The sequence below is a fragment of the Chlorella variabilis genome (genome assembly GCF_000147415.1).
Source record: "Chlorella variabilis unplaced genomic scaffold CHLNCscaffold_2, whole genome shotgun sequence".
Classification (NCBI taxonomy): domain Eukaryota; kingdom Viridiplantae; phylum Chlorophyta; class Trebouxiophyceae; order Chlorellales; family Chlorellaceae; genus Chlorella; species Chlorella variabilis.
The window spans coordinates 2,019,979-2,037,200 of NW_005435086.1; the positions used below are offsets into that span (position 1 = coordinate 2,019,979).

General features: G+C 64.4%; 2 protein-coding genes across 2 annotated transcripts; both read right to left on the bottom strand.

Annotated features, from left to right (window-relative positions):
• Positions 1 to 7,645: 7,645 nt before the first annotated feature.
• On the bottom strand, positions 7,646 to 12,384 carry CHLNCDRAFT_48490 (hypothetical protein; the record flags this gene model as incomplete). Its single annotated transcript, XM_005851523.1, has 6 exons — positions 7,646 to 7,856; positions 7,967 to 8,119; positions 8,235 to 8,409; positions 8,492 to 8,590; positions 8,715 to 8,860; positions 12,353 to 12,384. The coding sequence occupies 6 exons, from the start codon at positions 12,382 to 12,384 to the stop codon at positions 7,646 to 7,648; spliced, it is 816 nt and encodes a 271-aa protein (XP_005851585.1).
• A 972-nt stretch (positions 12,385 to 13,356) lies between these two features.
• Positions 13,357 to 16,930, bottom strand: CHLNCDRAFT_138098 (hypothetical protein; the record flags this gene model as incomplete). The annotated part of the gene is made up of 13 exons (XM_005851524.1): positions 13,357 to 13,459; positions 13,580 to 13,717; positions 13,849 to 13,958; positions 14,099 to 14,188; positions 14,350 to 14,394; positions 14,558 to 14,635; positions 14,744 to 14,993; positions 15,130 to 15,221; positions 15,378 to 15,492; positions 15,613 to 15,776; positions 15,885 to 16,304; positions 16,414 to 16,701; positions 16,862 to 16,930. 13 exons carry the CDS (start codon positions 16,928 to 16,930, stop codon positions 13,357 to 13,359), a joined length of 1,962 nt encoding a protein of 653 aa, XP_005851586.1.
• Between the last annotated feature and the right edge of the window lie 292 nt (positions 16,931 to 17,222).

The window sequence follows — 17,222 nt, forward strand, 5'->3', positions numbered from 1 at the left end:
CAGCCAGGAGGGCGGCAGAGGGTCGGGCAAGGCAGCCAAGCGGCCAAAGCAGCCGGATGCAGCCGCAAAGAAGGCGGCACCCCGGCCGGCCCCAGTAGCGGCAGCCGACAAGGAGAATGATGCGGCACTCAATGTGCTGTCGGCCGCGGCGGAGCAGGAGCAGCGTCTGCGGCAGGCAGCCGACAAGGCGGTCACCAAGGCGGCGGATGCAGTGCCCACCTCGAGGCTGGAGAAGCGCCCACTGGCTGCACTGACTGGCAGGTGGGCTTCGGACCGATGATGCGCCTGCGGCTGCATCCATTTCCAGTGTGGTGGGTGTGGGCTGCTGTGCTACCTTGGCTGGCATCAGTAGTGGCATGCGCTTGTGCTGCAGGGTGGTGGAGGCGGCGGCGCAGCGGGCCGACATGAGCCACATGCCAATCACGGCGCAGCTGCAGAAGGTCATTGCAGCGCGGTCGTCAGGGTGAGCCTGGCCTCCCGTCATCGTGCGCTGGCATGGCATCGCCAACCCGCCATGCGGTCCAATTTCTGTGTTGGAGCGCTCTTGCTTGCCTTGCTGGCCACCAACCCATCTGGCGCTTGCTTCTTGCTGCTGTGGTCTTATGTGCAGGGCTGCCCAGGGCGAGGGCGGATCCCAGCCGCAGCCCGGCAAGCGCAAGCTGCTGTCGGCGTCGTCTACCTTCACCCTCCCCGGGGATGCGGTGCCAGCCCACATGATGTTTGGGGCGTCCAAGCTGCCGCGGCGGGCCAACACCAACAGCAACCAGCTCTGAAGCTGGCGCCCAGCGCTATGGGAAGGGGATGGGGAGTCTCCCGGGGCAGAGCGACCGAGACTGGATGGGCACACTACAAGGGGCAGCCCACAGTTGGGCATGTCGTGACCAGTGCGGCTGCTGGCAGCTCTCATTAGGCTGATGTATGCATGGACCTGCGCAGCCACGGCAGCCCCTTTTCACAATCTATTTGGCATGACGTCGTTTCAGGTTGTTGCTCCTTGTGAAGTAAGCATCGGTACATTGATGAAGGGGTCCCTGTGCTGCTGGCATCTTGGCCAAATCAGGGCTGGCGCTTCTGCTGCTCGCCCTTCTGCAGCGCGGGGTCGGCCGCCTCCCGCTGGGTGCGCCCCACGTCCGTTAGCCCAGCCCCCACCCGTTCAGGCCCGCCGCCAAAACCAGGATCGACGTCCTTGGACGTGGCGCCCACTTCGTCTGCAGCCCACCAGCAGAGTGACGTCTAGAGTGGGCACACACAGGAGCCAGGCGGCCGCAGGCGGCTTCAGGGCTGGCGCCGGCCAGCCCTCACCCTTGGACGAGGTTGCCTGCAGGGGGCTGGGGTTGGCTGCCCCCACATGCTCGGGCGTCACCTCAAAGGTGCCTGCCAGCACCTCTGGCCCGCCCTGCGCCTTGTCCTCAGTGGACATGCTCGTGCCTGTCTCTCTGTCGGTCTGCCAGCAGAATGGAAGGATGTAGAACAACAAGAAGGCCGAGTTGCTGCCCAGCTTGCAGACTCCAGCCGCTTTCCACATCAGCATTCAGCCGGGCCCAGCGCCAATGCTTTGCTTGATAGTTAAAGAGATAGCAAGCGGGTGCAAACAACAGCTGAAAGCATAGGACAGCAATAAATAAAGCAGGCACGACGGCAGCATGAGCCCACGCTCATCGCCTTGTTCCGTTTGCGGGCGGCGGCGGGCTGCTGGCCGTGACCGCCTCTTCTGCCAGGGGCTGGCCCTGCTGCTGCTGCACCGTCTGGCCGGTGGCCAGCTCCGCATCGGTGGAGCCGCCCAGCACCACGGGGGCCTGCTGCGTGGCGGCGCTGCCGCTGATCGTGCTGCCGCTGTTGCCCAGCAGGTCGTTGATCTGCAGCAGGGCGCCACGCGGCTCGCGGCTCGGGGACGGCTGATGCCGGCAGCAGGCACCCGCACACGCCACGCCAACACATGCTCCCCACCAGGCCAGTTGCGCAGCAGCAGGTGGCTGGCTGGCTTGGCTCACCCCGTTGACGATCTTCCAGTACCAGGAGGTCACCGAGAACTGGTTGATCTGCTCAATCTGGTACCCCGTGTCCATGGCGCGCCCCGCCTTGTCGCTGCCGCGGTGGCCCAGGTACACCGTGGTGGAGCAGTTGTTGGCGGGGCACGTCAGCCCGCCGTCGCACAGGCACGAGTCAAACGACCCTGCACAGCCGGGGGGTGGGTGGGTGGGGGGTTGCGGTGGGTGCCCACTGTCGCCGACGCAGCGGCGCTGTCCGCCGATATGCGGCGGCGCGCCCTCCCCGCCCGCGCCGCCCGCCCCGCAGCGCGCGCTCACATGCGCATGCGCTCTGCGGGTACTGCTGGTAGTCTGGGTCGTACTGCGACTGGACGCAGGTGGCGGAGCCCAGGCCGCCGCAGTTGTCGCAGGGGCCCGAGTTGTACCAGGTGAAGCCATTGAAGGTGCCGCGGTCCCAGGAGACGAGCAGGCTCAGCTCCTCCACAATTCCCGCCCCCTCCGTCAGCTGCGTGTTGTTGCTGCGGATGTACTGCGCCTCGCTGCGGTTCTGGCCGCGGAAGGCGATGACGGTGATGGTGGGCTGCACGTTGGTGGCGCCAGCGGCGTAGTCGGCAGACACCTTGCGCCAGATGGCGTCCATCTCGGCCCGCGTGACGCGCACCCCCGACAGCGTGTCCACCTTGACGCGGTAGGTGGCAAACACCACGCCGTAGGCGGTCTGCGGGGCGGGGAGGCCAGCGTGGGCGGCAGGCGTGGGGCGGTGCCGGGAGCGGGAACACCTGCCGCAGCCGCAGCGGCGCAGCCCACAGCCTGCTGCGCTGCCTGCGAGCTGCGCGGCACCCAGCTGCAGCCGCCCACCCACCAGGTAGTCTTCGTAATTGGGAGCGTCTCCGGTGGGCAGGACGGTGGTCTCGTTGCCGAGGCAGGGGTTGAGGCCAGGCTGCCCCGACGTCGCGTTGTACTGCCAGCCCCTGCACGCACCAGCAGCGCCATTGCCAGGTGAGGGGTTCCAACACGCGGGGCATGCACGGCTAGTGCAGCACTGCGGGTTGCAGGCAGCAAGGGCGGCGACGGCGGCGGCGGCGGCGGCGCACCACTGCGACAGCGTGCCGCCAGGCCAGAAGGCCAGCCCAAAGACGAAGGGGTCGCCCTGCAGGGAGCACGGCACAGCCTCAGCGACGTCCTCTCGAGCAGTGCGGCGGGCAGGTCAAGCGCGTGGGGTGGCGCAGCGGGCTCACAATGTTCACGCCGGTGGGGGGCGGCAGGCAGGGGTCGTAGGTGCCCGGGGGTGAGGTGGGCCCTGTGTTAATGACCAGCTGCGCTCGGGCGCCGCGCAGGGCGGCGCAACAAAGCAGCAACAACCAGGCCAGGCTCCTCATGGCTGCAGCAAAGACCGTTGAGCTCGCAGAAGCTGCCTGACGCTGCTGCATGTCGCAGGGCGGAGCGGAAGAGCCTGCCGCATGCGGTGCTTGGCCAGCAGGGGCTCAGCACTTGAGACCCGCCGTCTCGCCCTCAGCACACTCGCCACATTCCTCCTTCGCTGCAATTGGGCTTTGAAGCAGAGAGATTGCAGGGGTTCGGCACGGCCAGCAAGCCTCCAGGCGCCGCCTTGTCGGCAGGTCGGTGGCGAGGGTGGGGCGGGGCAAGCGGGCGGCGAAAGGAGCGTCACCACGGCTCAGAACCTGGCTGCTGGGGTGGTTGCATGTATGCAATCAACAAAGCGCACGCAGTGCAGCTGCCGTGAGCTCCAGTTTCCTCAGACGCTGCTGTTTGCCCCGCCGCCATGGCCGACACGCCTGCTTGCTGCACCAGCACCTCGAGCGATGGGGAAGCCGTGTAGCATGAATGCTGCCTCAGGCAGCTTTGCAGCTGTGCCATGTTGCTGGCCAGCTCCCAGATCTGCCAGGCAGTCAGGTGAATTTACACAGTGGCAGGTAGAAGGGGAAGTTCTCAGAAGGCAATAGCAGGAGTATTGTCAGTCGATATGTAAAATGGCCAGGCCTGGCAGGGCGGTACAAAGCGAAGTGATGTCAGTCAGCTGGGAGCAGCTGCGACCTGCTGCCCACCGCTGCTGCCGGAGCCCATCAGTCCCAATTTCAGCACCGCGCGTGGCACGCTCTGGGACGCACGCAAGCCAAAGAAGCAGGTCAGGCCCCACCACACCGCTGGCAGGCCCGGCATCGCCTGCCGCGCCCACCACAGGAATGCCGCCAGCACCAGAAAGCAGCCGGCCATTGCTCGGGCCTGCAAGGGCAGGCAAGGCGTCTCGTAGTAAAGGCGCTGCTGAAGAGCATGCGGAGCGCTGCAACAGTTGCCAGAAACATCCGGCAACTTGCAGATCACAAAACCAAAGCCCCTTGCCCAACACTCACAACAAAGGCGGTGTCTTTCTCGGCCAGCAAGCAGCCGGTGGCGGCCACGTCCACGCCACAGCACAGCATGGCCAGCATGCCCGGCAGCCAGACGGAGCGCATGTGAGTCCACAGCGCGGGGTCTGCGGTGAACAGGTGGGGCGCAACGGCAGGCACGCCCACCGCCACCAGGCTGCCCACCACGCCGCTGACGGCACCCAAGGACACCAGCAGCCGTGCCGTCTCCTGCTGCTCCCGCCTGTCGGCTGCCGCTGGCAGGAAGGCCAGGGCCGCCGACTCGATGGGGGTGTTGGTGAATGAGACGAGGCACCAAAGGCTCCACATGGGCTGGTGCGCGGCCAGCAGCAGCGCAGACATCTGCGCCGCCGTGCTCTGCAGCACATGGACGTTGTCCAAGTCATGGGCAGGCCTGCCCCAACAAGAGCAAGACAGCGGCACCCGACAGGGTTGCAGGGCAGGGGCAGGCCCCAAGAATTGCTAAACGAAAATGCCCCATTTCCCGGTCGCTGTGCCAGGGATCAAGGAAGCCCGCCACGACCCACCGTTCAGTTACCTGAATGAGGATGTAGCTGAAGTTTTTGGCGGCATAAAACACCGTCAGCACTCCGAAGGTGTCCACCAGGGCGTGCAGCTCCCTGGCTGACGGCACCCGCGGCGTGGGCACCACCTTGCTGCGTCGCAGGGCCCGCAGCAGCAGCCCGAGTCCAAGGTACTGCACCAGGCAGCGGCAGCGGATTGAGGCCGCAGCTGACTGAGGGAACAGGCGCTGCTAGTCACTGTTTGAGCTCGCAGGCAGGGCTCGGCACGCCGCCGCCAACTTGCCTGCGCGAGAATGGTGGTCCACGCTGCGCCCGCCACGCCCATGCCGAGCTGCCCAATGAGCAGCAGGTCCCCAGCCAGGCTAACGCACGACGTGGCCAGCACGACACGAAAGGGCGAGAGGCTATCCCGCTGAGCCAACAGCCCCGCCTGGGCCACCTGAGACAGGATGACTGCCGGCAGCGCCAGGGCGCGGATGCGCAGGTACTGGGCTGCAGGTGGAAGCACCGCCGCCTCGGCGCCCGTCATGCGCAGCAGCTGCGGTCCCCAGCACAGGAACACCGCCCCCATGCACGCGCCGCCAGCGGCCGCCAGGAAGAGCGAGCTGGACAGCGCGATGGCGGCGCTGGGCACGTCACGGTCCTTCAGCCGCTCAGCAATCAGGCTGACTGTGCCGACAGAGAGCCCAAAGAGGATGTAGTTGGAAAAGGTGAGCAGCAGCGAGGAGGGGCCCAGCGCCGCCAGCTGAAGCGCGTCGGCCATACGCCCCAGCGCAATGGTGTCAATGAGGGACATGATCTGCGGGGCAGAGCGCGTGAGCACAGTGCACTTGTGAGGCAGAGCGGCAGTGCCGGCATTGTTCAAGAGAAGGGTGAACAGCGGCTGCGCTCGTGCCAGTGACATGCGCCCTGTGGCTCACCGGATCCGCCAGGGGCACCAGCACGACTGGGAGACAGAAGGCCAGGATCTCTCGAAGGCGCTGCTGCTGCGTGCGGGGGGCTGCAGGTGGGTGGTCGGCGACATCAACGGCGGGCTGACTACTAGGCGGCTGGACTTGGGCAGCAGCGGCGGCAGGGCTGCCATCGGCGCTGCCTGGCTCTCGGCTTCCTGACGGCCGATATGCTGCGTCAGGGCTGCCCTCTGCTCGTAGCCGCTGGCTACTGTGGCGCTCGCTGCTGGAGGGAGCCCAGGGTGCCACCAAGCGCAAGGCTCCTCTCCTACGGCATTGTCTGCGATCCACGCCGCTGGCTGCCTGCCTGGTAGTGGCTAGGGGGTGCAAAGTTGGCACCATGGCCGCCATGGCTTTCAGCAGCCAGCCCTTCGAGGGCCCTGAAGGTGAAGGTCCCAGAGTTTGCAATCTAACTAGCTCAATTGAAAGGCGATCAATTTCTTCCAGCTCAGTTGGCTCCCCTCACAGGAGATGCGGCGCAGCTGCGGTGGCGCGCACGTGGCGGCATGAGCTGGCGCCGGCTGCACACGGTTCCTACCCATCAGAAAGAGCCACCGACAAACAACCCAAAGGCTTGGCAGAAAAAAACAGCAAAAATTGAAATCAAGCAGTTAGAAGCATGCAGCTGGCCGGCGCTCTCTCTGCTGCCGCTGCCGCCTCTCACTCCAGGTCGTAAGCTCCCGGTCCAGGCAACAACGCTGCTGGGTTCTTCATGGCAGGCCGCACGCCAAATGTGTAGGACACGCTCCGCAACTTACCCACGTCGCCGCGCGGCGAGTAGGCGGTGGGGGCGGGGCTGTGGACGGCGCCGGCTGGGGCTCCCAGCTGGTGGCCCACGCTGCCCTTGAAGGTGTAGCCTGGAGCCAACGGGCTGCTAGGAAGCTTGGGCGAGTAGCTGGACGGCGAGGGGGAGACCTCGATCCGGGGAAGGAAGGCCGGCGGCAGAGGGATGTGCAGCGCCGCCGCGCGGGATGACGGGCGTGTCACGCAGTCTGCCTGGTCTGGTGAGTACTGGCCCGGCCCCGGCGCCTCTGCTGCCCGCCGACTGGTGGTGCCGCCGCTCATGGAGTAGGCAGGCGAGGCAGGCCGCGCTGGCAGCGTGTAGGCGCCAGGCCCAGGGTTGGCGTGCGTGGCCGGGGGTGCCTCAGGCCGCAGCCCGAAGCCTGCCGCGGGTGAGCGGCTGAACTTGGAATTGCTGCCAGGGTTGATATGCGTTGTGCTGTACATGCCAGGACCGGGGCTGCCCGAGTCTGCGCAGGTTTTTGTTGGGGTGGGGTGTGTGGGGGAGGTCTCCAAGCCACCGCCACCTGCGCCATCTTGCACATGGGAAATTGGCTCACCGCTATTCTGTCCGCAATGTTTCGAGCCAAAGGTGAATGATGGAGACCTCGGCAGCACCGCATCTTTGCCCTTTTTGGCACGCATTCTCGCAACGGTTGTGGGTTGGGGCGCAGGCACGGGTCAACGCGGTCTGTCACAGCGTGGAGAGCGAAGCAAGGTGAAGGCGCAATCGATAGAATACTGTGCGAGGGCAGCAGCCCCGGCCTTACGAGCCACTAAAGGCTGCATGCCACACCGCCACATCGTGCACAGCGGGGGACGCGCTGGAGGCGCAGCGCTCACTGAACTTTAATTGTCTGGTGCAATATGTCACATTGTTGGATGCAGAAGAGAGAATCAACAGATGAAAAGCGCAACTTAAAAATAGTGGTAGGAGCGGGGTAACGTTGAGCGTTCCATCGCGGTGAGCGGGGAGGGCGCTTCTTATGCAAGCCTGTGCCGATTGAGCGGGCTGTTCACCATCCAAACCATCGCTGGTTGCTGCACTCCAAGTTGGTCCCCATTGTGGTGCCCAACAGCGCGGAATATCGGCTGAAGTAGTTGATGCGGTCCCAGACCGCCGGGGTGGTGGGCTGGTTGCACTCCAAGCCGCCGTTGATGATGTTGGTGGTCAAACCGTAGCCAGGTACCCGGCCAGCAGAGATGTCGGCAGCTGACGGCGTGTACCTGCGCCGCATGACAAGGTGGGACACATGCGGGCTGGGCCCAGCGCAGCAGCCACAACCCTGCGTACAAGACGGTGGAGGCGATGAGAACAGCTGTTGGTTGCCGCTCACCCGCCGGTCATGACCGCGTGGCACGAGGGCTTGGGGTCCTGGGGCGTCATCCAGAACCAGAGGGCTGTCTGGAAGGCCACAGACGCGTTGGTATGCACCAGGTCGGGGTTGTTGAGCAGGTCTAGGCCCAGGGCAGGGCCCGCCTGGGCATAGCTGCAGCACGGGAGGCGGTGGCAGGTGGGCAGCATGCATGGCGATGAGAGGGCAGGCGGGCGAGAGCGCCCACTTGGCGCAGGGAGCTGAGCGGGCACGCTGCTGTCCAGCTCACTTGTAGTTCCAACTGAGCTGGATGGGGCCCCTCCCGTAATACTTCTTCCCCGCTTTGCAGGGATAGGTGGTGGGGTCGCAGTAGGACGCACAGGCGGCATCGTTGCCGGCCTGGACGCAAAGCTCCACCTTCCAGCACAGGCCCCAATCATACAGATTGTTTTCAGCGGGCCCGCCTGCAGGCAGCAACAGCCAGCAGTTAAGGCACAGAGCGGAAGTGTGCAGACAAGCAACATAAGAGCAGGAAGACATGCGCACCGGTAACTTCGTGAGAGATTTGTGCTAGGAAGGCAGCCAGCTCGCGACGGTTGAGGTCATCATCCGCTGTGTTGGCAAATTGTGGGTATACCTTGGTTGCTGCACATGGCACATGGGCGGGAGTGATGGGCGGAAGTCTGAGGTGGCACGAGATGGTGAGGACGCCAGTGCACGCATGCTCCAGCAGTTGACCACACCATGCACAGCGAGCAAGTCGACGTACCTGCGATGAAGGCCTCATAAGTATAAAAACCTGCCCCAGTGCATGCAAAGTTGTTGATGTTTCTGAAGATGGTGGACCAGAGGGAGGAGGAGAGGTAGCGAGCCACGCCAGTCCCGGTGCCACCATCGCCACTGCTGCTGCTGTTGCTGCCGCCACCAGGGGGCGGGGGCGAGGGCGTGGCCTCCGGCTCGGTGGTGCACTGGACATTTTCTGCAGCAAAAGAAGCTTGCTGAACAAACATGGATGAGCACGGCAGCGGGTGACAGCACTGGCCGGCAGGCAGCATGCTGCGATGCCGCGCAGCTCCCACCTGGCCAGTCGCACTGTTGGATCGCATTGTTGAACTGCAGGCCTGTCCCACAGTCGCGGCGGTAACTACTCTGCCCAGCCTCGCCACATTCATAGTACTTCTTGCAGCCGCTGGACTGGTCGGCATAGCGGCCAGTGCGGGGTACCGGCGTGGTGCACACACAGGTGGCATTGCTGGGCACGCAGCCGGAGCTGTCGGGCAGCGGGCGCGGCGAAGGCGGCGGTGGCGGCGGCGAAGCGGTGGGCAGCGGGTTGCCGTCGCCCAGGTCTGAAGACAGGAGCGCAGCGACAGTGCAAACTCAGCCTGCTGGCCTGCGCTGAAGGCATGTTGCACAATGTGAAAGGTCTCGCTGCTCCACTCACTGCGACCCCATCAACTCCACCTGCACGCTCACCGCAATCAACCAGGCACTCTTGCGGCAGTTGGCTGAATACGCTGTAGCACTCATCATCTGTCCGCAGCCCAGAGCCCTCGTAGAAAACCTTCTTCACACAGAACCTGAGCAGGAGCCAAGTGGGGCCAGGAGGGTCAAGAGGGCAGCAGTGCCTGTGACATTGCACTGCAACGCAAGATGCACACCCTGCCACTCACCCGCCACATGCCACGCTGCCTGCATCGCAGTCTGGCCCAATGGTGCATTGCAGCTGCAGGCCATCCTGTGTAGGCAGCAGCGTTCGCACGTCCAGCTTGAGACCTTCCGGGCTGCAGGCATGACCAGAACGTGTTGAATAGCTGGATGGCGGATGCATACGCATGCGATGAGCCAGCAGTGTGAAGCCGCCAAGTGATGAGACTCTAGCGCTGCCGCACCAGGTGTAGCATTGGTTGTTGATGAAGGTAGCTCCCTCTCCGCATTGCTTGTACACAGGCGTCTTGTCCACCACCCGCGATATTTGCTTGATGGGGATGGATGCATTGCGAACCTGTGACGGCAGACAAACGGGGGCAGGCGCAGCATGGAACACACTTGGGCCAGCATTTCGCCCCATTGCTCCTGCCCGAGGGCAGTCCAGCAAGGTTGGACCAGCATGCGCAGCAGGCCTGCGGGCAGAGGGGGCTGTAGGTTCGCACCGCACCTGGCAGGGGCTTGCACGCAGCACATACACCGAAGGGCTTGTGTTGGCCTTCCGGCAATGTGTGGAGTTGTGCTGATTAAACCCAGCTGCAACCAAGCAAAGGGCAACGGTGAGGCAGGGCCTCCTTGCTTGGTTCATGCGCCAGAAGATGCAGTCATCCTTTGCTCTCACATGGACAGGCTGGGCAACAGAGGGATCCAACTGCCGTGCCCGACGTGCAGCTGGGGTAGCAGCGGTTGGTGGACAGGATGTACTCTGGGGAGGCGGAGGGGCACCTGCAAGTGCAGGCAGCTGGTGCTGCTCACGATATGATGGTGGGCAACAGCACTGGGCCAGTAAGCCTGGCCGAAGCTTACCTGATGCACTGGGTGCTGCCCGCCACAGCACCACCGTCGCCAGATGTCAGCGTGCCAGTGCATGGATTCAGGCACTGGTCTGGTCGGTTTGCCTGCAGGCGGCATGGTGCAGGACTGTCGTCAAACCAGGTCAAGCGCCACTGGAATGGACAACTGCTGTGGCATGCTACCGTGGCACCTGATGCTGTGCCGCCAATCAGCCACTCTTACCCTTGCGGTCTGCGGCGCAACGCACCCATTAGTATAGCACCTGCAGCAGCTCGCCCCCAAAAGAGACATCTCAATGCTGCATTAACAGTGACAGCTGGCAGCAGACAACCCAAACAGTGGGCCGACACCCCCGCATAGGTCAGCCTGCATCCGCGCTGTGTCACCGCTGCTGCTCGCCTGCCCAGATATTCCGTAGCATTTGCCGGGCATGAGCCACCCTGGACGTTGGGCTCCTTCCGCTCCGAAATGAGCGCCGGGCACACCGGCGAGGAAGCGGGGGCGTCAGGCAGCGGAAATGCCAGGTCTGCAGCCGTAGGGCCAGCAAGGAAAAGGAGGTCTCCAGCCGCATGTGAGCCCGCGCAGCTTGCGTGTGGGCTGCTCAAGGCAAGTCAGGGCAGCTGCATGGCCAGGTGTCGGCAGGCAAGAACTGGCAGGGTTTCCCTTGAGGCGTGCGCACCGCAGCTGGCGTAGCACTTGCTGGGCAGCCGCCCCATCGCCATGTCGCACATCTCGTCGTACAGGAAGGCCTCTGTCTGCTGGAAGAAGTTGCTGGCCACACAGAATCTGCAAGAGGCAAGAAGGCAGAGAGGAGGTCAGGCAACTGACAAGCGTGAGCCCTTAGCAGCACATTCAAGCAGGCCATGCCCGCCCCCAGATCACCTGCCGCAAGACACGGTGTCGTCAAAGCAGATTGGCTGCGTGGTGCACTTCAGCTGGTAGGTGCCATTTGCCTGCATCCTATCCTCCAGAGTCAGGCCCTCGGGGCTGCACATGGGGGCCGGGCGTTTGGGTCACCGCTGCCGATGGGGCGCACTTCAGGAGCGAGGTAGACGCTAGAAAATGCAACAGCTGCCTGCCAGATATACCCAGCTCCTGACAGCTGGCGCCAGGCACATAGCCATTGGCACTAACGGCCTGGCTTATGTCCGCACCAGGAGTAGCACAGATCATCGACCAGGGTCGCATCATCTGCACACCGCTTGTCTAAAGGCGGGTTGGCGGCCAGCCGCGATATTTGCTTGATGGGGATGGATGCGTTGCGAACCTGTGAAAGGCAACAGGGGCAGGCGCAGCATGAGAGAACACTTCGGCCAGCATTACGCCTCATTGCTCCTGCCCAAGGGCAGACCAGCAAGGTTGGACCAGCATGCGCAGCAGGCGTGAGGGCGGGGGCCTGCAGCTGCACACCGTACCTGGCAGGGGGTTGGGCGCAGCCTATACACCGGAGGGGTGGTGTTGGCCTTCCGGCAATGTGTGGAGTTGTGCTGATTAAACCCAGCTGCAACCAAGCAAAGGGCAACGGTGAGGCAGGGCTCCCTTGCTTGGTTCATGCGCCAGAAGATGCAGTTATCCTTTGCTCTCACATGGACAGGCTGGGCAACAGAGGGATTTAACTGCCGTGCCGGACGTGCAGCTGGGGTAGCAGCGATTGGTGGACAGGATGTACTCTGGGGAGGCGGAGGGGCACCTGCAGCCGCAGGGCATGCATGGCCACGGTGGCCGAGTAGCAAAGGGCCCATGGGAAGAGCCAGGCAGCCTAACAGACAGGCAAGCAAGGAAGGCAGTGCCTGCCTGATACACTTGGTGCTGCCCGCCACAGCACCACCGTCACCAGATGTCAGGGTGCCGGTGCACGCCTTCAGGCACAGATCTGGCCTGTTGGGCTGCAAGAACAGCGCAGAACACGCCACGGCGATGAGGAGCGCAGCATGCTGCATGGCATATAATGTCTCTGGGCCAGAAGTAGGGACATGCAGCTTGCAGCGCAACTCACCGCCTTTGTTAGCGGCGACTTGCAACTGGCATAACACCTGCACGGTGGTGGCACATGTCACACGCGGGCGCCTTGCCACAGTCCCATGGGACAGCTGCCCGCTTGGCTGCCCAGTTACCAGGCGTGCATGCTGGCTCAGAGAGCGGCAAACCACACAGCAGCATCAAGGTTCAAAGCACAGACTCGCCTATCTTTGTATTCGGTGGTGCCTGGTTGGCACGCCGGTGGTGCCACCTCTGCCGCCGTCTCCTCCGTGACTGCCGCAGGGCAGAAGGGTATGGTGCTTTGCAGCAGTCCACGCCCCCTGACTATGTTCCCAGGGCTGCCCCAGCACGCAGCAGGGAGCGTGGCCAGCACCAGTGCTGCGGCGAGCACAGATGTCCTCATTGCCGTCGGCAAGCTGCCGCCACTGGCGCAGCGGTCAGGGTAGTCGGGGTGGCTGTGTTGATCGGCGCTGCCTTGCACTATTTTAGACCGCTTCTGGGTTCCTCACAACGGCGTGCAGTCTCGCTCAAGCAAGCGACAGGGTGTAGACCTGGACAGCTGCCCCCTCGCTGGAGCGGCGGCGCTCTGGGCACCGTGTAAACTGCACTGGGCAAGCGCACATCCGATCGTGTAACGCCAGCGGGCTGTTACATTCAGTTTCGGACATTGTACGGCGATGTACCGTGCTCTGGGACTTGCGGGCGCTGTAACCGGCCCTTCGATGGCTCGCACACGGTGTGATGCACACTCACACATCTTTCACATCGTCCAGGCGTGACCGGAAGCCTGCACCCACTCCACAGCGCGGCACCGGCGGCGCACCAGCCTGCTGGCTCTGGTTGGACGGAGGGAGCTGCGAGAGCCATTGCATTTCCCCAAACTTGCCCTGAAACTATTTCACGTTTACAGCAGACTGGGTATTCCATGTAAGTCACACCGCCTCCATCTCATCATCCGCCGCGGCCACTGCCCTCAGCTGCTCCAGGGCGGTGGTGGCCCGCTCCTTGACCGAGACACACTCGTCATGCTCCAGCCTGCACAGAAGTGGGGCAGTGCGGTACGACAGATGGGAGCCCATGCTCGGATATCAGGCAATGGAGCAGGCATGCAAATGGTGCTAGACCCAGCCACAGCAAGCCGCGCACGTGCCCCACCTCTTGAGTTGTTCCTCTACCCCCAGCAACCGCAGCTGCTGCACCCGCGCCGCCGTCTCCTCGGCATCGCCGTCCCGGCTCCAGGTGAGGTTGATGATGGCCCAGACAGCCGCCTCCCGCACCCGCTCGTCGCCGTCGCTGCAACACAGATCAGAGGCAGTGGCGAGGTGCAAGAGAATGATCTGCCGCATCGTGTGGCATGCCAGCAGCGGGTCGGTTAGCCAGAAGGGACAGGCGCAGTGGGCATGTGCCGCCCCTTGTGGCCTCACCTAAGCTGCTCCACAAGCAGCGCCGGCCAGCCGGACTGCATCACTGCCGCCTTGTGCGCTGCGGTGCTGCTGGCCATGTTGACCACCACATACATGGCATGCTGCTTGAGCTGCAGCACAGCAAAGCCAGGAGGGGGCAGGAAACAGGGGTGATGCAGGGGAGTAGTGAAGGTCTGCAGAGCTGGCTAGGTGGCCTACCAAAAAGCAGGTGCGTCTGTCGGCATGCACCCCAGGCCCCGTCCTGCCTTACCCCTGCCTGCCCCCGGCTGCGCTCCAGCACGTCCCGCACGGCCTCCAGCAGCGTGTTGCACGACCAGTTGAGCACCGCTTGGATGTTATGCTGCGAGCAGGAGCAAGGAGTGCAGCGAGCCGGGCAGGGTGGTTTGGAGACGGGGAAGGGGGCAGGCGGCAGTGCCCGAGCCAGCAGCGCAGGCATGGTGTGAGACACGAACACTGCATGCCAGGCCGACAAACAACACATGCCAGGCAGGGCGGACACACCTCGGCATTGTACAGCATGTTTCGGAGCAGGAGCATGGCCTTCTCCTGTCAACCATTCAGCCAAGAGGGTGCGTGTGGTTAAGCGGGAGGCGGTTTGTGCTATAAAGGCAGCCTGCCAAGTCCTTGAGTAGGGGGACAAGGCTGTGCTGGCAGGGGGACAAGGCCGGCCATGAGCATTTGCAACTGCGCCCACCCACGCGCCACCCACCCGCACTTCCGGCTCCGGGTCCTCCAGCAGCACCACCACGCTGCTCCAGGGCAGCTGCTGCGCGATGGACTGCTTGACCTGCGCAGCAGGCGCACACAGCAGCGGTGCGTGAGAGACGGGGCGGAGCCCGGGCTGCCGCGCCATCCTCGCTGCCGCCGCCGCCATCACCCCGGCTCCCGGCCGCACCTCTGGCGTGGCCATGTAGGCCACACTGGACAGCCCCCACACGCCGTGCAGACGCAGCTGCGGCTGCATGGAGTCGGCCAGCGCCGCGAAGCGCGCCACGCCGTCGTGCGCCAGCAGCTGCTCCTTGACCGCCGAGAAGTCGACGGCCATGTTGGCCAGCGTGCCCACCGCCTGCAGCGCCACCTCCGCGTCCGGGTCTGCCGCTAGTGCCAGCAGCGGCGCCGCCACCTCCACGTCGCCTAGGTGGCCCCTGCGGGCAGATGGGCAGGTGGGGGAGGTGGGCAGGGGCCCCACCAGGGAGGCATGCTGACCTATACACAAGGTTGTGGCGTGGGGAGCTGGGCAGGCACCCTGGAACAACAGGCAAGCCACGGCCATGCCCGCACCTGAGGAGCTTTGTGCTCCGCGATAGGCTGCGCATGCACATGCAGGCTGCTGCTCGTGTGGAGGGACGCGTATCGGACAGCGCTGCCGCCACCTGCAAAATACGCCACATGACAAGGTCTATGCCCCTGGTCTACATTGCAGCCTGTCTCGCAGCCACATCGCAGCGCCCTTCAACTCATTATCTGCCCCTGCCAGCACTGCCCTACCTGCCTCCCTGCCCGTCCTGCTGCCTGGACTGCTGGCTCACCTGTGGCAGCACCTTGGCATCCACTAGCTGCCGCCGGTGCTCCTCCCGGTTGGCACACAGCGTGGCAAGGCAGCGCAGCGCTCCCTCCACCAACCGTGCGGGGCGGGGCGGCTCCCTGCATCAAGCACTACCGCAGGTTGCCACCTCCAACCAAAACCACAAGCCAGCTTGCAATGCAGAATGGATGAGGGCTAGCAGGAGCGCCTGGAGCAGGCACGCAGGCAGGGAGGCGCACCTCAGGATGGCAGCCAGCTTGACAATGGCATCTGCATCCGCTGCCGCCTGCTGCAGCTCCACGCTGTGCTCCACCAGCTGGCATAGCGCGCCTGGCACATCCTCTGCCAGCTCTGCCTCCCCCAATAGCCGCACCAGCACGGGCAGCACAGCTTGCTGCAGGTCCTGCAGGGCGGCAAGTGGGAGGGGCGACAGCAGAGAAGGCGGCTGGCATGGGGCATGCTGTGCCAGCCAGCCATGCAAGCACTCAACTCTGTTTGGTGGTCCAGTTACCTGCTGGCTGTGCTCCGTGTGCCACACCGGCAGGTTGCGACTCAGGTTGGCCAGGCAAACGGCGGCCACAAAGCGTGTGTGCGGCGTACCCCCCTGCTTGATGGCCCGCAGCAGGCTGCTGACCACCGAGCCGTCCTGCAGCATAGCAGCTGAGGTGTCTGCGTTGCCGCGGCTGAGCGCTGCCAGCGCTTCCAGAGCTGCCTCCTGCTTGGCGCGCTGCGGCGAGGACAGCAGGGCCACCAGCGGCGCCACAGCGCCTGCCGCTGCCACCGCGCCCTGCTCCTCCGGGCCCTGGCAGTAGCAGGCCAGCACCGCTGCCGCGCAGTCTGCTACGTTGCTGGTACTCGAGTCCAGAAGTGACACTAGGCGCAGCAGCACACCCGAGGCAGTCAGAATTTCACAGGTAGGCGCCGCCGGGGACTGCACATCGGAAGATGGGCAGGCGGTGCATCAAGCCGGGCGAGGGCCAAGCCACAACTCGAGATGCGCAGGCTGCAAGCAAGACGGGCACAGCCCCGCCGCCGCTCACCCGGCAGACCGCCTTGAGCGCACGGGCCGCAGCCTCCACCACCTTGCTGTCCTCGCTGTTTTGCAGCACCCGCAGCAGGTGGGGGATGCCGCCGTGCTGCAGCACAACCTGCAGGCCCTCGTCGTTGGCGGCAAAGCTGCCCAGCGCCGCCGCTGCCTGCACCAGCTGGGCGGCGTCGGCGGCAGGGGAGGCCAGCACCCCCACCACCAGCTGCACTGCGCCCAGCTGAATGTATTGCAGCTTCTGCCGCTTGTTCCCAATCACGCAGTTCTTGATGCCACGCAGCGACTGCAGGGAGGCAACTCAGTGACGCTAGGGTTGGCGGCGGCGGTGAAAGTGCAGAGCCTCCCTCCCAACCCGCCGCTGGCGTCTGTGATGTCACTGAGAGCGCCGCAACTCTCCAAAGGCGCGCTGGCAGCGGCAGGCGGTAGTCCTTTGCTCGGCACACCTGCAGGCGAGTGGCGGAGTCACTGGAGTGCAGCCCCTCAACCAGCTGCTGCCGCCTCACTGCGGCCATCGCCATCAGGCCTTCTGCGGTGATCAGAACGGCTGCACTCTGCCTCTCGCGTGTGTGATCAGACTGGCGAGCAGACAATTGAGGCCGGCAATTGCTGTCGAAAATCAAGCGCAGCGACTGGATTGATATGCGGTTCATATAAATGTGTCCACTGGCATGCCATCCTGACTGGCGCCGACGGCGGCGTACCTGCACTGGCGGTGCAGAACCGCACATGATTATCGTTCATACCATTGCATCTCCCGACAACCCCAGAGCGATGTCCTCGCATGCATGGCTGAGCATCGACCCT